Source organism: Varroa destructor, unplaced genomic scaffold (assembly GCF_002443255.2).
Source record: "Varroa destructor unplaced genomic scaffold, Vdes_3.0 BEIS01000003.1, whole genome shotgun sequence".
Classification (NCBI taxonomy): Eukaryota; Metazoa; Arthropoda; class Arachnida; order Mesostigmata; family Varroidae; genus Varroa; species Varroa destructor.
The window spans coordinates 55,421,818-55,448,444 of record NW_019211456.1 but is presented as its reverse complement, the minus strand read 5'-3'; the positions used below and the strand labels follow the sequence as shown (position 1 = coordinate 55,448,444).

The 26,627-nt window shown below is 37.4% G+C and overlaps 3 protein-coding genes across 7 annotated transcripts in view; 1 reads left to right on the top strand and 2 right to left on the bottom strand.

The window, feature by feature from the left end:
- LOC111246575 (gamma-1-syntrophin-like) overlaps nt 1-6,344 on the top strand; it is a 13,318-nt gene extending 6,974 nt beyond the window's left edge. Inside the window, exons 2-6 of one of the 4 annotated variants that reach the window (XM_022796395.2) lie at nt 389-428; nt 781-1,388; nt 2,579-2,854; nt 3,297-3,437; nt 3,817-6,344. In XM_022796395.2, the coding sequence (XP_022652130.1) occupies nt 1,263-1,388; nt 2,579-2,854; nt 3,297-3,437; nt 3,817-4,497 (1,224 nt within the window). In that variant the 5' untranslated portion in view covers nt 389-428; nt 781-1,262 and the 3' untranslated portion in view covers nt 4,498-6,344. Of the gene's footprint in view, nt 1-388; nt 429-765; nt 1,389-2,578; nt 2,855-3,239; nt 3,438-3,816 lie in introns of all 4 variants that reach the window. The other 3 variants (XM_022796394.2, XM_022796392.2, XM_086983287.1) reach the window with 3 other exon arrangements.
- Nucleotides 6,345-7,864: 1,520 nt separating this feature from the next.
- On the bottom strand, nt 7,865-8,429 carry RpL37A (ribosomal protein L37A). The gene has a single exon (XM_022796396.2). The coding sequence runs from the start codon at nt 8,216-8,218 to the stop codon at nt 7,940-7,942; it is 279 nt and encodes a 92-aa protein (XP_022652131.1). The 5' UTR covers nt 8,219-8,429; the 3' UTR covers nt 7,865-7,939.
- A 1,095-nt stretch (nt 8,430-9,524) lies between these two features.
- On the bottom strand, nt 9,525-17,582 carry Uba3 (Ubiquitin-like activating enzyme 3). 2 transcript variants are annotated; one of them, XM_022796391.2, is made up of 10 exons: nt 17,348-17,582; nt 16,497-16,659; nt 15,958-16,071; nt 15,198-15,337; nt 14,663-14,779; nt 14,390-14,556; nt 13,688-13,892; nt 11,191-11,326; nt 10,753-10,918; nt 9,525-10,360 (listed from the first exon to the last, which is right to left on the bottom strand). In XM_022796391.2, exons 1-10 carry the CDS (start codon nt 17,389-17,391, stop codon nt 10,275-10,277), a joined length of 1,338 nt encoding a protein of 445 aa, XP_022652126.1. In that variant the 5' UTR covers nt 17,392-17,582; the 3' UTR covers nt 9,525-10,274. The 2 variants fall into 2 exon arrangements, with proteins under 2 accessions (XP_022652126.1, XP_086839411.1); XM_086983285.1 differs by lacking the exon at nt 16,497-16,659.
- Between the last annotated feature and the right edge of the window lie 9,045 nt (nt 17,583-26,627).

The window sequence follows — 26,627 nt, the reverse complement described above, 5'->3', positions numbered from 1 at the left end:
TATGTATATACAGAAAGAGCTCATTCCTTAAATTTAATTGTTTTTTTAAAGGGAAAAAATAGGAAAAGTGTATGACTCATTTTGTCAATATTCTAAAGCAAATTTCGTTTTTATGTGAACTGCTGGTATATCGAGGAACTTTAAAGTGATGCGATGGTATAGATTATAGCTTCGAAAGCTTGAGATAAATCAATCCCAGTGTTGTTCCGTCGAGATCTGTTGACACCGCAGTTATTTAGAAGAAGCGCGCACATGGGCTCAATGCGTAGGGTTAGGATAGGTTTATCGAAATTTTTTGCATTAGAAAAAATGTTCTACGTAGGTTTATAGATTATCTTGGTCTTACATCAATCATTCGGGCCTATGATAATTTTTATTTTTTATTCAGGTTTTATGGAACCGAACGTTGCCCGAACTATCTAATGCGGGTGAGTGATTTCCTAATTTTACTATACAATACTTATCAGTTTTTTGAAGATAAAGTTTCTTAAAATCAAATCCCAGCACAATTTATGACAACAGCTTATTTTTGGCTATTTCATCTGAAGCTAGTACTGTGTCCTTTGTGAAATCATCATTAAAGATCAGGAGTTTCTTCCTTTGTATACCTCTTTCCTATACATGCTAATTGGAGACATAATTCCATGAGCTTTGACCAGTCTGTATAACAGTATTACGCCGGCTGCCGCTTAGATAATGGCTGCTTTAGTTTCAAGCATATATATGTATGTATATATATATAAGTGGGTATTACAACAGCTTTAGGCCAAACTGTTTCAGGGCTCAAGAGAAATCGACTTCAGCACGAGATTACCTTTCTGCCATTATAGCATTGTATTCTAATGGAAATACTTATATATATATGCGTCCTTCCCTTCAGCGAAGGTACCATCCATGTCATTTGGTGTATGATGGATGGTCACCGAATGTAGGGCTTACCAGCTATTGCACAAACGGCTGAATGACAACAGACTGCAAGACCGCGGATAGCTAATTCTGCCTAGGAGCCAGCTGATTCCCAATGGGGTTCAGCCACGCGAACAAAGTGTATTAAATGGAGCGACAGTCATATGGATCATGTAATATGTCATCATGAAGGACTGCTTCTGAGTGCAATCCGACGAAAGTAGGGGCTGTTACTACTACGTATTGGAGCAGAAATCGAAGCCTTTATTGTAGTCAAGCCAGTATAAAAAGACCAGATTGCAAGGAGCCACTGGAATTTACTTCAATCGTCCTTATGTTTCGCCCAGCACTCGACGATGATGTTCATCTGCTCTTCAAACGGAAAGCACCGTGTAACAGTACAGCTTGAACTGCGTGACCATGTTCTTCTCATAATACCGAATGCTGGAGGAAACTCTAACAAGTATTCCGTACCCAACAAGGTATATACTAATTATATTACTTGTCTCTGGCGTGTTTTTTTTTTGCAGTTGACCAATTATAGGATGTCCATGATAAAAACTTTAGGAGGAAAGCCTCTTGTTATGCTATATTATTACATAATCGGATTAAATAATTTTAGTTGATCCCGTTGGTCACTGATAGAACACACAATACCACAAGTAGTTTTGATAGTAGATTAAGGCATGAAATACTCGTGCCTTAACAAATCAAAACCACTCATTGATGGCAATATATATATATATATATATTGTGGCATATGTAAAATAAGAATCTTACTTCTGCTTTGTATGTAAAGAAGAACAGATATGTCAGCGAATTTTTTGCTTGTGTTGGAAGTGTAATTCTTGACGGTTATGTTTACTCAATGTAACCACCATCCGTTGCGGTTACGGTTCGAATGCGGACCTAAAACACTAACTAATCATTTTTAAAACATTTCTTCTGTAATCAGTAAATATCATTTTAATAGTTATCGTGAATAATAAGAATGGTGGGTGTAAACTCATTAAAAGGTGCTTTAAACCTAAGTTTATCAAAAATTGTATTTTTATGCCACTTTGAGGAAGTTTCAATCTCTTTGAATTTACACTCTATTGAGGATCATTCTGTTTGCCTCATGAAGAGTCTCCTCGGATTTCCTCGGTGAACCAGCTTGGAAACAGAGGCTACGTAGACCATCGATTTCGGGTAAAAAACACGCTTTTAGTCTTTGTAGGTCGTTCGCCCAGTGTGAAAAGATCGAATAATAGCTGATACTTACTTAAATTCTGAAAACGACGCACTGTTCTTCACCCCAGCGAGTTAGTTTTTTTATTTTTTTATTTATTTTACCAGGAGCAGCAAATGAATGCATGCGTGTTACGAAAAACAACCCGCCAAATTTTCCCCAGTTTGGATGACCTGAGTTTGGATGAGGCACCAACCTGCATATGTATATATATAATTTTAAAACGGTCACTTTAGCGTAACGTAAATATTATACGAGACATGGATACATACTATATGAAGCTTAGCAAAGGTATAAAATAAAAAAAGGTTACATGAATACTCATTTATTTGTCATGCTAAGATTTGCTTATAGAGATTTCCGATTTTTTAGATGACAAAGGCACCGTGACGAGTCACTCAAGGCCGACTTTGCTGTATTTGTCTCTATTTTTTTGCTTAGGAGCGTGTGATCGCGCTACCCCGTCGACCGGAAGGCGGCTTTGGAGTAGCTATTAAAGGAGGACATGAACACAACCTTCCGATTATTATCTCGAAAATTCTCCGCGCGGACAGCTCTTCGATCAAGCTCTATGTCGGCGACGCTATAGTCAAAGTGAATGAAGTGCCGACACGAGGCCTTAGCAGGGAGCAGGCAACTGAACTACTCCGAAGTGCAGGGGAACGCGTTATTCTAACAGTAAAGCACTATCGGGAAGTTGCATCTCTACTTAAAAAGGTTAGCACTCCAATCTGACTTCTACAACATAAAAGGAGATCAATTCTATATAAACATTTTCCGGTATTTATTTCTGCCTTTGACTGTGCTGAAGTACCGTTTTGCGTTTAAACATCGCAGTAAATGACCGCCTAGCAGGCTGAGCGAGCTCGTTTGACCTCTATGAACTATATCCGAAACCATGTGAGTTGAATACCCATGGATACTCCATTTTTAGCGGTTACGGGAATGTGCCTCTTTAAAATAGTTTAAGGGAAAAAAAAACAAAAAAAAAAAAAAAATATATATATATATATATATATATATATATATATATATATATACATATGTAGGTATGAAAATAACTTCCGTTAACGGTAATTTTGCTTTCCCGGTATTACACTAGGATGATGAAGGGGGTACGCAGGCGGCTTATGTGGAGCTTCTCTTTGCATACGTACAGGAAATGGAAGAGCAGAGGGCATTTAAAGTTCAAGCGTGTTCTTCAAAGGAGGAGACCATCGTACAGTGTACGGACCGAGGAGAGCGGGAGACGTGGCTCCGTACAATACATGCAGCCGTGCAACGATGCAATGACCACAAGGTCTCTATATAACTCATCATACATGTTTTTGCTCACTTACTCGTTGCCGTAATATCATCCCGGTAATTAAAAAGTTTTGTCAGTCATTCGTGGACTTCAGTCATACCTAAAACATTTACATTATAGACGTAGTTAGGGGTTCTACATCAACTGGACAAAGTATATCAGATTTCCTATTCAAAATTGTATCTCTGTAATTTCGAAATCGCCCACTTTGGTCGGCTTAAATTGTTATTGCATAGCTTTAGATATTAACAGATTTAACCAAGTTCTTCTTAGTTACCTCCTTTTAGAATTCAAGTCGTTTGTTGTCCACTACGAAAAATGTCCTTACTGTACTAGCAATCACACCTCTGTGGAATGGCTGCTTTGATTACAGATTGAGCAGTTAAATCGCAATCAAGAGGAGGCAAACAAAATTCATTGGATGGATTGGATCAGCAAAAAGTGCTATTTTCCATGGAATCGTCAACGCACGCTTCCTCTGTTCCTTGCTTTAAAGGGCGCCTCGGTTTACCAGTTCGATCGGGCGCCAGCATCCCTTACAGAGTTTGACGACTGCCAGATTGTCTACAAGGCTTATCAATGTTCGCTTCAACCAGACGCTGAATGTATCGACTTAGCTTTGACATCAAGACATTACGTCCTAGAAACACCACACCACTGTGTTCGGTTTTCACTGCCACCGGGAGGTCAATCTACAGCGGTGCTGGAACGTGCCTGGGCTCTGTGCACGTATTTGAGCGTAATTACACTGAGCAGTAAAACTTTTAGTGTACAATTTGAAAACAAGGCTGCTTCGTTAACTATCGATTGGAATATGGGCTTTGCGCTGTACGATATTGCGAGTAAGGAGTACCTCTGGAAGTACGGGTTCGCGCAGTATCGGAGCAACGGTCAAGATGGAGCCCGTGTAAGTCTGGTGTTCGCTTTAAAAGATACAGCTTGTTGCAAGAACGAGCTGTTGCGCACAGTGACTCTCAACAACGATGCGCAGGCCAAACAATTCATCTTCTGTATCAATGCCTTCCTTTCATCAAAGTCCGTTGCGCCTCATTAGTAGGTTAATAGCTGTATATTACAACACCGTTGACTGCTTAACCTTTTATTATTAACTAGCACTGTTGCCCAAAGGCGTGTGGAAAAGCACAGAGCTGAAACACTTTAAAGTAGAGAAATTCAATCTCGGAAGCGTAAGACGCGCTGAATACTTCCTGTATATGGAAATGCTGCGCAAAAATGAATAATTGACACTGTCGTAAAACTACAGTGAATATGGTCGCGCTGTATATGTACAGTATGCGATGAATGTAGGCACGCTGGTAAAAGAAAAAGAGCGTGTGCATTACTTCAACAAGTTTGTGTATATACATATATGTCAAGAAAAGGTGTTCCCGAGTAGTTGTGTGCAGCAGAGAACGTTCACTCGACGGGTTGCCATTTATCAAATAAAACTAAACATTCATAAATATAAGTGAACAGATGAATATGAATTTCCTCGAACAGATATTTCTGTCGTCAGCTAGCCTTGTCATATTCGAAACAGAAGACAAAGAGGTACCGACATTAGGACTACCAAAGAAAATGGAAACTCCTGTTTTTGACGATCGTTACATATATTTTCTATGATCTCTTAAGCTTGATGTGTCTTGTCCTAAGAGCATTGCTGCTAAACCACTGCGCTAAACAATGATATTGTTATCAGCCGTTGACTGTATTATTATATCTTACAGCAACTGTGTTACAAAGCTTTTGATAAATATGCCCATTATGATTGTGTCGACGAATAATGGCTTAAAAGTTCGTGAGTTGTGGCGACGTTGTGGTGTCAGTATAGCGCTTTGCAATCCCAGACAAGTCAGTAATATGCCAAATATATGCAAGGCATTGCCAACAATTTCGATGATATCGATAACAGTTGATAGCAATGTGATGTGGGTTTTGTCGTAGTGACCAGAAATGTAGATACGATATAAATGGAAATGCTGAGTAAGTTCCGAAATCTCCCGATAAAGCAAGGTAACAGGGTAATATTTATAAATTCTCGGTATCTACGACACGTTGAATTGGCTTGGTTTCGAATATTTACAGTCATGATTACATATATATACAATATTGAATGGTTAATCAATTGTCAGCTCATGGCAGCTTTAGATGACGCTGAATGATTACTTCGTTCTTGGAATTCGATTGAACATTTCTAAACTAATCAAGTGTAGAACTGCGAAGTGGTGCCGAATGTAATGTATTAATTAATGCAAATTTAATTTATTTGTCTTTTATTATAACGTTTAGAGACACAGCGCAGTTTGGATTGTTGCTACACGGGTACCAGACCTCCTCAATACTTATGGCACATCTTTGCGAAATGAAACTCTTAAGAAATCAAATGCTATCAGCAGCTTAGATATATTTCCAGGGTATGCACACATTCAGCGGAAGCATAAAAGTAAAAAAAACTGCCCCACAGACGAAAGCTTGCCTTAACGCTGCTACTCTTGCTGCAAATTGCGACAAAAAGATATGATATAAAACTATAGAATAAAAGGTTTAAAAGAAAAGAAAAATTGCACTAATGTGAATATGAAACAACTCTACAGATAAGAATACTGAAAATGAGGAGGTGACCGATGAAACAGCCATGTGCGACATAGACAACAGATGGTCCTGTCGCTCAAGCGGGTGACTTTAGGTGATGTTTTGCGTTGTGACGATAACTGTATATTATTACTCAAAGGATCGTCGATTTATGATTATAGCAATGCTTGTTTGCTGTGACTACACACCACTGAAACTTAAAAAAATATTATGACTATATAGCTTACTATTCTACTATTAGTTGCGTTAAAGCAATGCAATAAGCAAACTTAATAAACAGTGACAACCGTGTATATTTTTTGCTATTAAGATTGCGTATTTTATTTTTACTATAACTTTAGGGACAGAAAACCTAACTACAGATTTCAGGTTTACAAGAGATATTTTAACGGGCCATCGTTTTTTACAACTAGAATAAAAACGAATAGAAGGGTCAAACGGAAATGTACCACTTAGAAGAATTTTTTAGGAATTTAGCCGAAAGTACATGAAAATACATAGATACTGCTAAATACGCGCGCAGAGAAATGTTCACTTAAACTTAGAAAAGTCGAAAAATGTGAAAAAATCCGGGCGTGAAAGTTGTGCATGACATACCATTTGAACATAAGAAAGAGCAAATTCTGTTGAATAGGGGCTCATCACAGCCTGTGTTGATAAGCTTATGCTTCATAAAATCCTCATTTTCTTTGATTCTCATTCTGCCTCATTTTTGTGACACAAGAGGGTGAAACTCGAAATATGTGTAATTCGAATTAAGGTAATCAGACTAAATGTAACTGGAGTTCCATTATACGAAACGGAATACACACTAAATATTTTGATTAAAGTTTCAGTCGATCTCAACTGAAAGTTTTTTCCTTAATTTCTGCTCATCTAAAAAGCCTAGAAATTCTGCAACTTTAGTTTTCGACCAACAAGATGAGTGGGCACTGAAAAACATGTGATGATATAACTCTAGTCGAGCACGAAACATGAGAATCGTTGGGTTGTAAAGTCAATTATGACTTTTGCGTTTTAATTAAATGTACCAGATCTTTTCTCCCATCTTGGTTAGTGAAGATAAATGCAAGCCCGTACGCACTTAAACTTGCAATGCAGCATTTGTTTCGCTAAGAATTCGTAGAATTACTTATGTTTAACTTATATCCTCACCTGTTGATTTGAGCTTTAGAGCAGAGTGTAAGAACTTAATTTCAAAAACACTTAAGAAATTCATAACTTTAAAAAAACTATAAAGAAATTTTCTTATGAAATACGAAATAGATCATTCGGCCCAGAATTGCAGTTTATAGACATTACTCATTTAAACGTCACTCATCCTTATGATTTCCAAAATAAGAGCTAGAATAAAAGGTTGGTTTTTATTCAGAGGCCCAAGACGTTCTCCCACAAATGTTCGCTATGTTCCAACATGTGCCCTGACAAATGGCTATTACTGTTTGTAACAAATCGGTAGACTTGTGCAGCTCCTTGCCAAGCTGAGTTAACGATTTTTGCATTTTTTACCCAAGCATCTCTATTCTGGTCTAGTCTCTCTGATTCTAGTCACTCTTAACAGCAGTAGATAGTATTAAGTACTTCTAATGGAACTGTCGTGGTCTGTGGTTTGATCCAACAATACAATTATCAATTTCATCAGAGGACGCGTTCTTATAACAAGTCGATAAGCACGTTCACGAGGTTTTACAAAGGAAAGCTGAAAGTTACTACTTTCATACGCTGCTTTCCTTAAGCACCAACAAATCACATTTATCCGCATCCAGGCGTCTATTGAAAAGGCACAGTAATAATAGATAGCAGCATTCACAATAAAAACAGCAGTGAAATACAAAACAATGCCGACGGCCTGCCTCAAGTCGATGACCATTGGCAAAACGTCAGGTGTGTTTATTGTAATTTCCTTAAACTTCCTTGGTCTCACGGAGACGTCGAACCGAAGAGCGAACTGTAGCAGCAGCCGTGGTGGAAAACACGTACGCTCCTCCGGCGACAGTTTTCTTACATGACTTGCAGTTCCAGATGCCGACGCAGGTCCGTTTCATGGCTTCTTTGCCGCAGAATGTGCAAGTGTACTTGGCGTGTTGGGTAATTTCAACTTTCTTTACCATTTTTCGAAGCGAAGCTCCATAACGGGTGCCGTACTTTCCAACGACTCCGACCTTCTTCGTGCGCTTGGCCATTTTTCTGCAAAGTTTTGGTAAAAATAGTACACTATGTACACGCGTGCACGCTAGGAAGCGAAAAGGTTGCAGACATCTAAATGCTGTCTGGTGTCAAACTCCGTCGATCTGAAAACATCCGGTGCGGTAAAAGTCAACGAATTCTAGTGGCAATGCCTTTATGACGGCACCCTGGCCGGAACGTCATAAAAAAATATAATTATATAACACAGCTCCAAATGAAGAGACAAGTCGCTTCCTGTGGGTTGTTTTACGCATTGATTACGTATGATTAACAGTCGATATGAAATATAAACTTTATTTGTAATGGTTCATCAACCCTTTATGTTCGATACATGTAAATTATTTGGACCAGTTCTGGGCCCCGTAAATCGAAAAGCGACTTATTTGTCGTTGTTGCTGTAAATACTATGTTGGAAATGGCGGGCGCTTGTAAGTGATGTACAATACCTATACCATATGAATATCTTAATAACCTTGTCTGAAGCTTGTATGGTTTAATAGGTCAAATGGCGATAACAGGCATTGAAAACTTCTTAGTTAAATTATTCCAAGCTTGAAAGTTCTACGTTTTTTTTTTGTTTATGGGATCTTTATTATTTTACAGTGCGCTAGTAATTTGAAAAGTATCTCCGAAGGCTGCATGCTAATTTTTTCTCAAATGCAGATATATGCTACTGAGACAACAGCGCATGAGTTAAAGTTTGATTGACAATACGAAGAGAGTTTCCACCACTTGAAAGACGTTTGCTAAATATCTCAAAAAGAATGTTTCTCTTTTTTTTTTTTATTCATTTTTGGTAATTGGGTTTAACGGGCATTAACAGAGGATCGTGTTAAGAGTGTCTAACTTTTAGAAAACAGGTGGTGGAGTAAATAATGAATTTTAATTTATTAACCCACATAGTTTAGAAATCGTGGACTGAGTTTGCTTCATGGTAAGGGCCTTATAAATGATCCAACAGCATAGAAAACTACTATCAAGCTGAGAAATTTTCCCTTTAACCTGCTATTCATTCAACGGACTTAGTTTTTTTCAGGTTTTTGAACCGCTGTTTTCATCACATGCTTAAATCGACGCACGCGAATGCAGTATGATACAGGTCTATCACAGGTTTAAATTCTGCCTTCTATAAAGGACGAATTCTAGTTGTAGATTGAAAATCTAGACTTCTACGCAATTTGTAGGGTTTTTAAATTAAAATTAATATTCATCTAGATAGCTCAACAATTAAACCGCCGATCCAACGAGTGCTATGTGATTAACAATAATACTAATTCTCCGTTACAAAAAATTTACACTGTGTTTGTGTTTAATCATAAGGAATATGGACACACAACCGGTTGCTTTTATTGCAGGTTTTCGTAACTAACAGTTTTACTATGTTCTAATAGCAAAATGATTCGGATCATCATATTTTGTTTACCAAGCGGCCTCTGCTAAAATAGAGCGTTATAAGTTAGTGTTATGAACTCATTAATGAATGACAATAGGTAAAAGTGGTGTTGTTAGCGCACAGCGTTTATGAGAAGCGAACTAATAGTAGAATAAAACACCTTCCAAAAATTAGATAGTGTAGTGTATTATTAACACTTTTTAACAAAATGAACAAGCAACATAAGCAAACAATGCTGGCAGGGACATTTTCCAGTTCTGAATTTGTAGGATGACCAAATTTAATATTTTTGCAAGTACTGAAAAAAAGAGCACAAGGTTCTGCCGTGTTAGGTGGTAACAAACCTGTAAGCTGTCTTTGAGCAAATTGGTGTTTCAGCTTTGAGAAATTAAATATTCGTCGGAAAGGAATTCAAAGCAAGGGCAAATTAGATACCAAAAGTTATTACACCCATCAAATAATAACGCGCATATAGCTAACTATAATATTTTTAATTAAGTGTTAAAAAATAAATACTCAACAAGTAGAGGAAACAATGCGAATAAAGACACTAAATATAAAAAAATCCATTCAACCCAGCAATATTCTTTCTCCATTGGCGACTGTAGATCAGATCCGAAATCCGCATATACGACTCAATTTGCTTCGGTATTGCTGTTTTATTTAAAATAAATGTTGAAGGTGAACCCTGTTGGAGAGGTCTTATCGTTGACAAGTATCTGCTGACCATTTACAAATCCTAACTCTGAAACAATAAGAGATTACCACAAAAAAATCTTGTTACGGTCATCATAGAAGCGATAACAAAAGTACAAAACGTTTTCCACGAATTCCCGAAGATAGATCCTGCCGTTTTTAACAAAAACTTCCGAATCGCTAGGAACAAGTGTAGCCCATCTATTAAGATATCCATATCACGTACTCAATCAGCTTGAATTCTACTTATTAGCACTCTAGTCCCATTCTTACCTACTCAAGCAAAGCCTGCATCGCTAGCGCATAGCAAAAAAGCAAGGTACGGTAAAATTGAACGTACTTGGAAAACTGACCATGATTCAAAACAGATACTACAGTAGAATATTTGACACAATATGTGGAGTCATTGAATCAAACGTATTGATTGAAATAGTAACTTACCAATAAGGGTCTTTTCAAGGTTTTCTTTCGTGGCATTCTCAAGCGCTGCAATTCCAGGCATATAAAGCGTCTTGTTGCCGGATTCTGTTGTTGTTGTAACACCAGGATTCATCATCTGGTATTGTGAAGACTCCTTCAAAAAGTCTAGTACATCACCAAGTGTCGTCTGAAATGAGAAGACATCCATACAATTCATATAATTAAATGTAGGATTTAATAGGAGTAATAGAAGTGGCATAATATATCCAGTTTTCCTTATTTGTAAAAAACAATAACAGTGGTAGTAGTAACTCAGTGAGGAATACGTTGTAGTACTCAATGGGATCAGACACAACATTGTATAGTTTACGAAATAACCAGAACACATTTTTTTTATTTATATTGAATGAAACATGTCAGTCTCTTTTTTGCTTTGGCACATGCGATGGTGAAACGTACCTCTTCCTTAAAGGTGAGATTTCGGGGCTTTATTGAACATGCCATACAATCAGGCAGTCTCTCCGCTTCATGAGTGTTTGTAAAAATTCCGTATGAGTCGTTAAAACTAACGTATGACTTAAGGTTTGGGTAACAGCTGAAATGAAAAAAAAATTCTGTATTAAAAAGTACGAGACTTTTGGACAACAAATATCTACACGCGAATCATATTTATGAAAGTAATCAGTAATATAGTCCACTAATGCATAGAATGTGTAAAGATAAAGTATCAAACCAAACCGGTCGTTTCTAGATGCGTTTAATTAATTAATTAATGTGGAATCTCAGGATATTGCTGTTTTCGTACGTGCTTCATCTTTACCTAACTTCATTTGTCCATTTGTCTCACTTATCTGTAAAACCTACTCATCATTGTTTAGCCAAATTTGCTTAACGAATAAAAAATATTTTTATTGCAATGCAGAATAATTATGTTTTCAAATATATAATAAAAATAGAGTGGGAAAAAAACACTATCAAATAAATGCCAATTATATAATACAACACCTTATCAATTGCGAAACTCGATAATAGTATCACGCGACGTCTGTCATTAACCTCACAATACACCGGCCGTGGCACAATGCCAACAGGTGCACCCAACAACGGTGCGGTGAGGCTCAAATATTAAAACAACATTGAATAAACACATAGGTTGTAATTTGCTACAAACGTAGAACGAACATATACCAAGGAATTACTTTTACGCCACGCGACTATGTAAATAATTTACTAGCAAATATAATTTTCTTATAACAATGAATGCACAATTTCTTTCTCTCTTGTGCACACACGGGCAACCTGACTTTGCACTAAACAAAACTGTTTTTGCCCAATGCCGCCAGAGGGCGCTATAGAGAGCACAAAGAATGACCGCAAATTACAAAGTCCATGATTCGCTTGTGTAAGTACGCAAAATTCTTAAATTATAGGTTGTATTATTTAACAACAAAATGGAAAGAGAATTACCAAAAATTAAAACCTGTTAGGTGGACAATAGGAATGATGTTTTCGAATAGTAATATGTCACTTGTGTTTAAAATATTGTGGATTCGATCTTTGTGGGAACTTTAAATGCACTGGCGTTCAAAGATTGTAAATTGGGGTAGGCACATGGATGGATGGCAGTTTTTTTGCATCTCATTTAGACCAAAAAGATTTTTGCCGTAACAGCATTTCCTTATAGTACTATAATCAAGGTCACCTATGACACGGGGTATCCCAAAGGAATGTGCGCACTATTTAAAAGATCATAACTTTCTAATTATTCTTTCTTTTTAAGTTATAATTAGTCGGAAATAAAAGATGAACCAAAATTTAATTTTTGAGCAAAAAATATTTTTGTATACGATTAGGAGTGTAAAAATATAGCAGAAAAAAATATTGCAAGGCATTTTAAGCAGATCCGCCAATGCGAATTATATTTAGACGGATAAAGGATAAGTTTGAAATCAATGGAATCGTTGAACATTTTTCGGAATACAAAAAACATCGATGGTCTTCACTAGCCAGTATTAAAGCGTACTGGAAAGCTATAACGAAACATTCCCAAAATCTATAAGGCAACCAAGTCTTAAGCTTGACATCAGCAAATCAAATATCCATCGCACTCGACAAATTATATTTCAACAATTGTGCATGTTATTAACGAGCAGGTTCTTGACCAAACAAGGATTTTGCGAATGGTACTTGGAAAAGTGTAAATAGGACACCTGGTTTTCGGGCAAGATTGCTTGAAGTGATGAAGCTACATCCAAATTAACTGGTTCAATCGTTCAGTATCGTTGCAAATAGAAAGGGATTGAAGATCCACATGTTACTAAGTAAACTTACCAGAAGTTACAGTGCGGTGCGATATTTCGCGCAAAACATTAATTAAAGTATTCCTTTTTGACAGTACTACGTACTCGGGCGGGCTGTGGTGAAATTTATTTTCACACTATCATTGTGATGTACAAACATATCTTGGTGCCAAACTTTCCAAACGAATGATTTAAAGGAAGTAGTCTCATAATAAGCTGTTCATTTTTCTGACTTTTTTTCTGCGAAGACACTTCAAAAATGAGGTCTGCACCGAAAAACCAATCACGCTAAAAAATTTAAAAGCCACAGTTGAGCAATAACGCGCTACAACACTAAGAAAATCTTTATCGTTAAATTGTAAATTAAGAGCCGGATATTATTAGAGGTGTACTAACCAGCACGGTGCTAATTACGAACTTCTGCGGTAGTAAGAAAGTTATACACTTTATTTATATTCTTTTGAATTTGAATAGAGATTCTTGTAAATGGAAATCGAAATTATAAGAATTTAATCTGCATATACTTATTTTAAGATACCCGGTATATTTGCGGAAATTCAAATACCTTTGATACGTTGTTTATTGACCTATTTATTTACCATACCTTAGAATAGCCGAAACGTATTTTGTCTGACCATTAATCTATAAGCACGTACCAGTATGCAATTTTAAAAACTTCATTGGCGCAAATAGCAGCAATAACTGCGTTCGTGGAGGCAACAGCAGGAATGATGTTTTTGATTACGCCATGAGTCAGCCGATAAGTTGGCCCGAGAATACCATGTTGGGCAGCTCGTTCCACCGAACGCTCGTGAATCCATGCGACATGTTCCGGATTATCTCCATCAATCTCAGTGGATTCTGTAACAAGATGACGCGAAATTAGTGTATTTTGCTAGTCCATTAGTCTATCCTGTTAATATACATTATTCCGTATGCCTTGTCTCAGATTTCATATGGATAATTTCATAAATCTTTTTTTCAGTAACTGGTTTGTGGGTGATGTATCAATAGCCCACATCATGTAGTAATAGATTATTTTATATAAGTGCTTTCATTCAAGCTGCTTTTGCCTAATGATAGTCATCGAGTGACCAATGGCTACGTAAGAAAGGAATGTGGAATTGGACATTCAAAGTTTTGTAATAGGTTTTTCCTAAAAAGGCAGCCTGGGCATAAGCCTATTTCTGATACTGGAACAATTACTAGATCAAATGATATAGCATTGGATCTAACAAAACATCGATGACTCCAGCTATCGAGATGGCGTTAACAATTTTTGATTTTTCTGAAATCATGATTAGATACCCAACACCAAGCAATCATTTTAGTGCTCTGCTACACTACTGCAGTCATACCTCCACCAAATGGATTGTCCTTTGGCCACTGAACTATTTTCACATATTCAACGCAGTGTTCTGGTAGGCGTGGGGTCTGCGCTAATGTGCACATAGGAAACTTGTCCTGCGGTGGATAGTAATCAAGTATGCACTCAACGCATGCAGTCAAGCCTGGGGCAATTACTCTAGAAAAATAAAGACGACAGAAATTAGTTATACCAAGATGAACTATATACAATATAACTAATATTCGCGTATTTCAAAATACACAGACAAGGAGTGACTACTTGCCTTGCATTCCCTTTGAATCCTTCGGTTCCGCCATCGACAAGGGGATGTACAGTATCTGGTTGTAGTTCGCCGTCATCATTGTATTCGCACATTGAGCATATTAATCGATTGATCCATCTATACAAAGTAAGCAATAATAAATGAATGAAAAGTAGGATACAACTGCACAACTGTGACAATCTCACAACAAGTACCCCGAGTCGACTTTACAACTTTCAGCAAATCGTAAAATCAAAGTGCTTGTTAAGAGGAAATTATATCTGTTTTGCGTGAATTGAAATCATCTTACTGACTTAAGTTAAAAATAACTTTAAGAGAACATAGTCATGGTTAAAGTTATCGTTGTGGTAAATCCACTCCAATTAATCGTATTATGTCTGACGCATCGCCCTGCTGCATGCTAAATATAATACCTATTTTCTTCTGACGTTCGGAAGCCCATTCAAGTTTAAATAAAATACGCAACCCGCAGGTTGTCGGGTAAAAAAAGAATGTGAGTATCTGTTGTATGATTTTCCACCATTAATGGCAATACCTTCGAGGAGCAATTGCGTCAAGACCGCAAACAATGATACTGAAGGTTTCGTAGAATTCGACGGGTTTATCCTCGATTCGGGCGAAATATGGCGTTACTTTGACGCCAGGCACGCGGTTATTAATGAATTCAGCAGCAACCTAAAAGTAAAGGATGATAAGACATTGTTATCTTTAGTTGTATATACCTCACAACTCTTTTCATTCTTCTTTTAAAAGGAAGCACAAACGAAACGTACTGCGCAGGCTTTTCCGTTCTGCAATGCAAAAGCAAAAGTTAAATTTAAACCTTCTAAAACTTTACCGAAACCTTATTATGTTTTTCATTTAATCTTCTTTTTTTCAAATTCCTCATTACACTAGTGAGAAATGCAGCATTAACCGAACCTCAAAACTGTCAATTGAGCATGCTGGCGTCATAAAATCAGGTGCGACCAAGCATACATGAAACAATTAATTATAGCTACGAGTCTGTAAGCTGCTGAAACAAACCACTTATATTAAAAAAACAAAGATATGATAATGAGGAAGAAATGGTTACGATACATAAAGGTAATTTTGTTAATGCACTATTATGAATAGTAACGCTGAATGCCAAATAAACATTTTTTCCATGCTTCAGCTAAATTGTTATTTCGGTAAACAGTACGTAAGAAATATAAAAACCAAATTGCGAGTACAGAATTCTCAACAACAAATGTTTGTCCGCCCATTCGTTGGGTACTATGTAAAAAAGCAAAGAACAGAAAAAAAATACTTACTTCAGCCTTTGAATTGCCGATATCTTTTTCCCGAAAAAGAAATTGCCGATTAAGGTTTGATAAGTCGATTGTATCCATATCGATTACGTGAATATTCACGAAGCCCATCATTGCCTGCAAATTTGAAATTAGGAAGTGCAATCTTTTATTAGGTTAATGCATAAGCTTCAGAAACGTATAGACAAAAAAGCTCTCGAATACTATTATACAGCTATTCCTGAAAAATATTAAAGTAAAGCTACACAAGGGTTGAGTCTCTAGGGCTCATATCAAGTACTTCAATTAGTTGGACACGAAAAATGAACAACCCATTCTCATTGCGCATTTGCTGTACTGTAAGTTTCGTAACCATTTGCAGGACCATTTACCTCTCTCGCATATCGTAATAATATTGTAAAGCTAGTAGAAACAGAATAATATATATAAAAATAGAAAAGACTATTGTAAAGATAGTAGAAAGATAGACCCTGTTAAGAAGCACTCAACAGCTTTTAATTTTATGATCTAAATATAAAAAAAAAAAACAAAGAGATACAAACAAGATTTTTGAGGAGTTCGCAACCAAGCCCGCCTGCTCCAATGACGAGAATTTTACACTGATTTCGAATCATATTGAACAGACCAGCTTCAAAGTCTGGAACAGATAACGGCCCGCTGCGGTCGAGAACCTTTGAGATATCCAACCATCGAGACGGCCAATCACTAAAAAACAAACGGAAGCCATCTTATTTTATTTTGTTAAGAAAAAAGTTTCGAAAAAGAATTGGCTGTGTAAACTTGCTTGGTTCAAACTTATCAAAGTGCAACGTTGTTTCCGTTTGAACGACACACACTTTATATACAGCAACCCTTACCTATATTTGTGCACAAGTTGTGGAATTGAATAAATATATAATAGTTTTTTTTTCTATTATACAAAACAATCAGTTTGTTGCCGCTCAATTTTAACTGATAACCTTGAAGATATTTATATTAATAATACTTGGAATATTTATAATTTATAAATTAAAGAAGGGTACGTTAGGATAACTGTATCTGATCACATGGCGCGACCTGCTGAATTTAGACGTGCCATGCATCTGAGTCTATCTGTATACTAATGTATGTAACCAATTTGCTGAGGGTCCAGTTGATGCTGATCGTGTAGGCTTTCATTACACCTTTTCCCTCCCAAGCTCATCTATCTTCTCATTTTTTAAATCAGTTATTGAGCATTATTATTAAGCATTTCTGCTAACGTTTTTTTAATTTAGCAAAAGTTTTCCACTAATCCAACATGCTGTGCTTGGTTTTTTTTTATAACGGACCAAATGCAAATAATGAACAGATAATAGTCATAACAGTTATACGAAGGTAAAATTAACGTTAGCAAAATGAGCATACAACTCACACATTCTCTGCCGCATCACCGAGACTATCATCCATCGCCTCCATAGCAATACGATGTTTTTGAACTAACTATGCATACGAAAGAAACTATACATACACTCCGTTGTCAAAGTGTTAGTTCACATGCACCACCTAGAATGCATATTAACTTATGTGTTGTTTCTTTTCAAATTATAGGTTGATCGGTATCCATACGAAAGACCAACTTTAAACCGACACTAATATTTACAGCTGCGAGTCGTCTGCTAGACTGAGAGCGCGCGTTTCGTCGCGCGTGTTGACGATAGCCTACTTGAAAGATTGTACTGTTAGGTTCGTTGTACGGCACCCTAGGCCAAAGGTTGGTCGCGAGCGGTTTTTTTGCACAATTTTGAATCGGGATCGCTATCGGATTTATAAACAAAGCCACACATATACTCGATAAAGATACGCAAACATATTTCAAGCAAGCGATTAATTATCAACGGTAAATAAAAAATCTCATTTGTTTATAATAGTTTAAAATACGTTTGAGAATGTTTAAATACTCATTTCATTCACTAATTCTTTATTGACAGACTTTTATCTTGGAGGATTTCTAAAAGTGGTTAATCAATATACTACAAGAAGGCGTGGAGATTTGTTTACAGATGATGTTTTTAACAAATTTTTTTCTGAACGTTGTTCTTTGTATTGGAAAAAAATGCAGGACTACCGCCTGACGTATACGATAGTTCTTTTTTTAGACGGAATTTCGCATTTTTAAGGCTTTATTATCCTTTGCATCGCATAATTTTAATTTAATTGTATTGTTGTAGTGTTGGATTAGCACTACCTACGATATACGATTGGATAATATTTTTCTTCATGTTTCTTCAATCGAAGATTCTTTAATAGTATTGACTATCCAAAACACTAACAAGTGAAAAAAAGTGAAGAAATATTTTTTAAGATATTAGGAAATTAAAAATTTTAAGTCCGAGCTGTAAAGGACGTGTATCGAAAGAAAATTTATACTTCTGCTTTTCTACTAGGTAGTTCAATATTGATCCGGAACAAAGCTCAAAAATCTTTAGATGGCGATAGATTCATATGTATTTATCGTCACCGTTTTTTATTTAATACATTTTGTTTAAAGGTTTTCTGGAATGATTATGTGGGTCAGATAGGTTGTTTTGACAAGAAACTTAAAATAACTGCCTTTAGTCGTTATTGCTACATTATGCACGCAGATTATATATTTATTGTATTTTTCAGCGCAATCTTAGCTTGGAGTGCCTCAACCACTGGGGTCTTGAGTTTCTCAGTATACTACGGCGGAAAAGAAGGATACGCGCATTCTACCTTATAACGACGTGAACTTTGGGTCTCTTTGGCGTCATTGGCGTGTTCTTAGCTTCGCTTTATTAGATGTATAAGAATGAAAAATTCCCACGTTTCTTTTACGGAATAGAAACACTCTTATGACAATAAATTATTGTGTTATGTATGCTATCCTCTGTCATTGCTCACGACTTTTTCCCATGCTAGAAATTTTCAAACTTTATATTGAAGCATTCGCTTAGCTAGACTTTCAGGCTCCCTTCACTGTCAAATAAGTGTGATGTGATTTCCTTTTCAGTGAACGGAAAAGATCAAAAGCCGTCAGCGCATAACGGGTGTAACAAAACCTCTCATTCTAAGTCCAGGAGGGCAGCTTTGTACTTCGACTATGTTTCCTGTATGTGGCCTCGCGTTGTTATCGAGCAGAATGCTTGCGTGACTTCATTCGTCGGGTTTCTTTTTTATTGAATACGTAATTGATTCGATGAAACTGGACCAAAGAAACGTACCGATTAACTATTTGGCGTGTAGGAATCGATTCATAGTGAATGCGGCGGTCGCAATTCTATTGTAAATCATCGCTTTTTTTTTGAGTGAAGATCTAGGTGGAACAAACATAACGGCTGTAGACAAGGCGGCAGTAGCCACTTTTCGGCTGCTTCTCGCTTGGTTGTAGCAGATAAATAGTACTGACGATAACGGATCTCCTTGTTTCGCGTACTTAAGCCGAGCTAATTTAGTGGCACACGTTGGAAGTAGACGAGAAAATCAAAAAAAGTTATTCGAAATAGGCTGTTATACTACCACTATAAAAAATTAAGAAGAACAAGTTAAATAATAATTTGTAGAATACGTCAAAGAAAGTATATGGTCCGTAGTCAGTACCTGTAGGTTAGAAAACCGAAGTATATAACTTTAACGTATTTTCATAAAACGTCAGACTAAATTGCAATGTATAAAGCTGTGGGAAAATGAGAATATGAGTAAGAAAAAAATTATAGTTAGGGCTAACCATAAGAAAAGTCTCTCTATCATGTTACGAGGATAGGCGAAAAAAGCATTCTTTTGTGCCATTCGCTAAAGCTGAGTATATACTGTCTGTGCCGAATAAGTATGCTGTAATTTTTCTGCTCGCATTCAAACCTATGATGTCCAAAAATGCATGCTGTATACACTGATTATTATATTCAACTGAAGTTTGATGAAAAGACCATAAACTTATTGAACACAGTGAACATATGACTATTAACGGACCTTCATTTTGACGTACCTTGTATGAATAAGAATGGTCAACATTTGCGCAAGCTTAGATTGTTTGTCGTATACATATTTTAGAAACATTTCCCTACGGAACCGTTTCTTTGAGAAACAGTTTTCATACTCGGTTTTCACTATAGGCCACAATGAGAACATTCTTTCTGGAGGGGAGCTAGGTGGACAAAGAGGTCGACTTCTTTACATGGGGTTCAGTTCACAGAAATTTAGCGCGGTGCGAATTGTCGGTGACTGACTGCTGAGTAACGGCTCTCACGAGTTTCACAAATAATGTAAGAGCACCCTGAATTGTCGTCGCTGGGCACTGGTACTGGGAATGATTACATATTGCGTTTAATTAGAGCGTTAAAGACGGATTCGTCTATCTAACCCACCCGGGTTGCGAGAACCTCAAACATGCCGCTAGCAAACACGGGGGAATGTGTTTCAGGGGGTATCAGAAGGTACTCCAAAGTTCTGTTTCTCTTAGAGAAAAGCCCTCACGTTGCAGAAGTCCGCTGCAGCCATGGACGAGATCCAGAACGTGTTCCATTCATCTGGTTACGGTCGATTACAGAAAAGACAAACTTATGGCTCCTGAAGAATTTTTGTAGAGATTTGAAAAGCTCTTGAAACCTTTTTAAAACCCTTAGGAATCCATTCTACCTGATAGCGGGGACTAGAACAACTGACAGTTCCTTTTTTGTGAGCTCGTGCTGAATTCGCAAGAACTCATCATGCATTGCAGTGGAGTGCTCCACCTTACTTAAAACCACCGGGATGGTTGAATATGTCCTGCCGTGACCACCGTCAATAATTGCTAGCACCTGGTTTGGAGACATTCTTTGAAATGAGTCTCCATTTTCCTGCTCATCATCGTCACCGCAAAGCTTGAGTGCTTTGTCGCCAGCTTTTTTTCTGCCACTGACGTTTCGCTTGAAGTACGCTTGCTCACAATGGTCAACACTGTGAAACGGACAGCACGCGCCATGCATAAAACTGTATATAACGTCTTTTTCGACTTACTCATGAATTCTGTGCTCAGTTTCTCGTTACTGCGCTTCGTCAATAGTAACACCTTAGAGGCTCTTGCTGACTAACTCAGACTGCTCTAAAAATGTGACCAGAGTTGTCACGCTGATATCGGCGGTCTCCTTACCATAGATTTGCGTAAGGTAAACGATTATACAAGCGACAAGGATCAACTCACTTGACGAATGCAAGATCAAGGAAAACTGGTACACTTACATTTGCAAAAAGCGATCACAAGAAATAATGAGAAACCTTCCAATAGCTTAGCTCGCAGAACTTTGCGAAAATCTGATCAGAACTTAATGCCTTTGACTGGCTCGTTGGCATGCCTCTTCGCATGGCATACTTCATGCTTCTGCAACTCGCTTTGACCGCAATGCTCCGTCTTGATCGTGGTGAATTCCCGAATATATTTGGACTACTGCAGAGACCTGCCTCGATAGTACTTTTTAAGTATGTCAAACTGAAGAAAAAATACCATTCATCAAGTGTAGTACAAGTGAAAAAAGTTCCGTAACGTACTCATTGGACAAGTTAGTACTCGCTGCCAATATTATATTTGCAGGCGTGTCAGTGCTACAATTAGCACCTGAGAGCCACTAGTTTGGGGCTCATTACGGTGGCTTTCCGTTAAGTCCACGCCAACCAACTTTGAAGCTATTGAGAATACCACATGCGATTTAGAGTACTGTATTTTACATTCATCTCGCGTCTCTCACGCTTCTTCTACAATGCCCTACCGCACTGCATAAACTGGGACATTCTTAGAGGTATTACTGCTGTGACTTTTTTGACGTTTTACGTTACCAATAAAATTTTTGGTTTTTTGTACTTTTCCCACATGTCTGAACTGCTCATAACAGACTGGCCAGGAAGGCCACAGTCGTATCTGAATCCTGTTGCCCATGTAACCAGATCATACACACTAAAAGGATTAAATGAAGACGAACGCCTACTAACCTTCTTGTCTATCTTTCTTCGGCACATCAGAAATTTGTATAGTTTGAGCGTCTCAAATATGAAATTTGCGGCAGGATTGGTCGTGGCCGATAAATGGCCGTTGCTACTCGAGTAGCGAAGAAGAGCGACTGAGAAGTGGCTACAATCGCTGCGGTTATGACAGTGGACCCTAGGCCTTAATTTTTCGCTTGGACCTACTCACTTCGACATCTATTTTGTTGACGTAAAGACAACACGTCTCATCATCGTTGACAATTCTGTGTGAAAATTGGTTATTGCGGCCATGCGACACTTGATACCGGGCGGGATGATAAGATGCAGAGTTAAGTCGTAATTTTTGTTGGTTAATGAGGTGCCCTTGGTAACTTCGAATTTCAGTGTAAACTCAAGGTACTTAAGGCACTTAACAACAGCCGCATAGCTGCAGCCTAACTTTTTGGCCAACTCCCGAGTTGTCTATTGGCCGTCTTTTTTCAAAAGTGTCTTCCGATGGTCTTTATTCTGACGGTCGGCCAGAGCGGGAGGCATCCTTTAGTTCCCGGATTAAACTTGGCAAACCACTCTTGAGCAGTACTTTCAGCGATAGCATCATTGCCGTACACAAGGCATGTGTCCCGGGCTATTCCGTAAGGATTTGGCTTTGGTGAAATTCGTAGTACAGAAGATATCGAAAATGTGCTTCTCTTCCCGACCTATTACAGCTTAATTCGATATCTCAGGATGGTGGCCATTATTTTGTGTACAAGTACGCATTAGGTATATAGCCAGAAGTATGCGAGAGTACGATAGACAAAAGCGCAAGACGGCGAAAAGTACCGTGAGTACAATGTGTTATCAAGCAATTCGAACTTTATTTTTCATTCAAAATTTTAGGACAGTAGGAATTCTCCCTAATGGAAGTGCACTTATTTTGTATAAATGGCCATTCCGTGCTAATGATGTGTAGAACGCTCATAACAATAACATAAAAAATTATAGTATGCCCTATTTCCTGTTTTAGGTTGTTGTGAAACGTTCTAGGCACACCTTGACAAGAGTCGCATTAATTTTTTTGCCCAGTAAAATCCTTGATATCGGATTTGGCCCCTCTAAGTGCTGAATAATCTCGGTTGCGTTTCGGAACATATATAGTGGCGGATCCACATTTCATCAGAAGTTACGTAACGATAATGACCTTGGTTGCCTAAAAGGTCATTTCGATGCTGATTATGCTTCGTTGCACGTGATTCGGCAAAGCTGGTTTCTAATATTGTTTCTAATGTTAATGCAAGATTGTAAATTTAGGCCGCGTTGTAGTGCGAGCCGTTTCTGTTGCTGAATATGTTCGTTCGGTCGTCTATGAAAGACGGACGGATTTTTGTGACTATGGTTTTCACAACTACCTTTCTTTGAGGTTGCTTGGAAGTAGTTTAGAGTGGCCGTCCAATCAGAATATTATAAAATTCATAAATCTAACGACAAATTGTTGCACATAGAAAATAAGAGAAGATCGTACTTTTGTGTCCTCTGTCTCTGACCCTTTCCGATAAAAAACATTTAATAATAACGCGGATCCTACTTTGTGCGTATACAGAAAGACGCGTGACATGTTAATTACTTTGTTGTCGCAATTAATTGCAACAGTTATTCAGCTGTACTCGTTCCCATGCTAAAGTTGGATTCACCTAGAAACAGTAGCATATAAAAACCTTTTTTTGGAAAACTTAGCAATATAGACCTAGCATTTTCTTGCAACACAAGAAATTCGGGCCAAATAGCGTTCTTTTTCATAAAGGTTAGAACTTCTAAGTGCCAATATTTTCGCAATAGTTTCGCAACAAGATGGGATCAATTTCGAATTGTTACGGGTAAGAGGAATGGTTCATAAGCTAGGACAGTACGTCTGAACTGAAAATTCTTGTGCTTTCTTTCTAAAAGTGTAAACAAATATATATCAACGAAATTGTTTGCATTTACTAGAAAAAGGATTTCTGTTTCACGACAACAAATGACTATTTCACAGTAACCGCGTCTGGAAATACTGATCAATAGGTGTAAACTCGTCAAAGTGTTGTAGAAATACGCTACGTATAAAAAATTCTAACAAAATTGGCTTTTGGGCTGATAGCAAGTCAAAAGTTTCAAAAGCGAAAAATGTTCAAGAAGTACAAAAAGACTAATCAGATATACCAATTAATTGTTTATTTCTGTATTGAAAACTTATGTGTGCTAAGAATAGCTTTTCAAGCTATTTGGGTGAACTTTCGTGTTCTTTTCAATCTAATCCCTATTGAGGAGTTTCCGACCTGTCTCATAAAAATCTTTCCAAATTCTTCGGAGGCCGCATGAAAACCAGTGATAATGTAGACCGTCGATTTCGGGCAAAAAATTAGGTTTACCTTGGCAGGGAGGTTTGTTCAGCGTAGAAAGGTTGGACAAAACTAAGCTTCTAAGTTCTCCTTTAAATACAGTAGGAAAACCAAAATAACCAAAAATCAACAGTAGTCTGTTCCACAATTACGTCGTTTGTGATCAAAATCACGCTTCCTAAGCGAGGTATGTGTATGGATTATTGAGAAAAAAAAATACGTGAACGTTGAGTGGTGTGGGGTAATCGTTAAGAATTATTATTATTATTATCTTCGTATACTCATGGGCTTTGGATCTGAACATTTCGAAATACCAGTGATTCAGGTCCTAAGCTTGATTACTTTTTAATGTTAATTTACAACCGTATACCAAACATGCTAAATGTTACTTTTCGTGTTTGGTACCGGCATTCTATTAATCAACTAACTCCCAGCACGAAACGAAATGTGTGTATGCCCGGATTCGAATCTAGGCACGTGTCCCTACAATTATCAGGTGACTAGGTTACTCACTAGGCTATCGCAGGGACGTAATAAACGGGCAACACGTAATAAAACAGTTCAGCTAGCACATAAGTCTATGCAGAGAGGCTTAAAGCACATACTGTCATCGGTCATTTAAATAAAGTTACCTAAAAATTTCACACATTGTCAGGTTGATCGAAAATAGCTATGCAACCGAACTTCTATCTTTATGCGGTTTTTTTTTCTGTGAAAGCTGTCGCCTTCCGCTTTTTAGTGTAGTGACAATACTGTCTTTCGAGAAGCATTTTTAAACAAATGTGAAAGGGAAAGCACTAAGGCTAGTATCCGATCTCTGTTACCCGTGGCTGTGATTACTTCCGCATGTAAGTACGGCACGCTTCATTTGCCGTTTGGCATTATCTCACGCTGGATCTTAAACCAACACTTCGAGCTCTTTTCCTGAGTTGTGATATTGTGTCCGGCCCTGACTCGCCCTTTGACATAAGTTCTCGATAAAATTCGGATGAATTTGTAGGTTATGGCAGAAGGTTAGGATCATTAACGGCAAGCACCATAAAGTTAGTTTACCATATAGCATGGTGAGTAATCATGCATAAGCACACCATTTTTATCCGAAGACCATTCTCGCATGTTCGTCTGAATTATATCAATGCATTGTTAATTTTCTATATCTCGTTGACGACAACGAAGTTTCTGCACTTGATGACCCGGGCTATTATTCTGTTTGGACGTTGAAACTATAGGATCACACAGGACTCGTAAGATCTTTCGCCGAAACTGTAGACGTGTGAAACATTGCATCTGAGAAGTAGAAGTTTTTGCAGTCTTCGATTGTCCGACCTTAGAGTAATTTAGCCCACTTAAAATGTGCACAGAGGCTTTATAAAAAGTTAAGCGAAGCTTTTTTGATTATCGCTACACTTGCTCATTTATAACGCCGGAGGATCCTTATGGATGAAGTGAATCTAGTACTTCGCCACATTCTGAAGCATTTATGAAATTGGTACAAATCGGGCTTTCCGTAGTTTGCTTGCAGTGATCGCTGCGTTATTCACCGTTTTCTATTTTTTTTTTTTCTGTTTTTCTTAATAACAGAGGCATCTTTTTTACTTTCCGTGTTATATTATCAGTTGCACACTCCTAGGTTACGACCCAGTCTTTTTATATAGATCGGGCTGTTAGAGCCCGCTGCTGTTCCGCAAAGTTCCATTATAAGTTCATGCATGAACATAAGAACACTGAAATTCATTTCAAAGTGTTTATAATCTATATATAATCTAAGTGTTATATAATAACAACAGCGGCGTTAAATGGTAGTAACTATAAGTGCTGTTCTACATCTTGAATGAATGGAAGAAGACGAAATTCGATAGTAAATTGTGTGTAAGGGCTTAAATGTTTGTAAATGAACTGTCATACATATCAGTAAATAGCTTCCTTTTTACAGTAGTTTAGAAATACTCTTCTATAGACACTGTTCCATTACTAAAAAACAAAGGGAGATAGTTTCCACACAAAAACCGCATACAGATATGTCGTGTGAAGCTATCTTCGATCAAACGTGACGATGTGCGTAATTTTTAGGTCGTTTTATTTGATCAGCCAGTGACGGTATTTTGAAACTAAAAACAAACACTGCAAAGTTATACATTAGGCATATCAAACATCACAAAGATATTGGCATGTGACAAGTAACACATATAATACCCAAATCAATAATCATCGACAGGACTTCGATAGCAGTCGATTTTCAAACAGTATTGAAATGTCAGCTTCTATTCTCACTGAAGAACGAAATATCGATAAGTTTGAATGAATGGCCACAAAAGATAACAAAGAAATGAATACGAAACAACACCGATCTATTTAAAGAGATCATGAATTACATGTAACAAACAC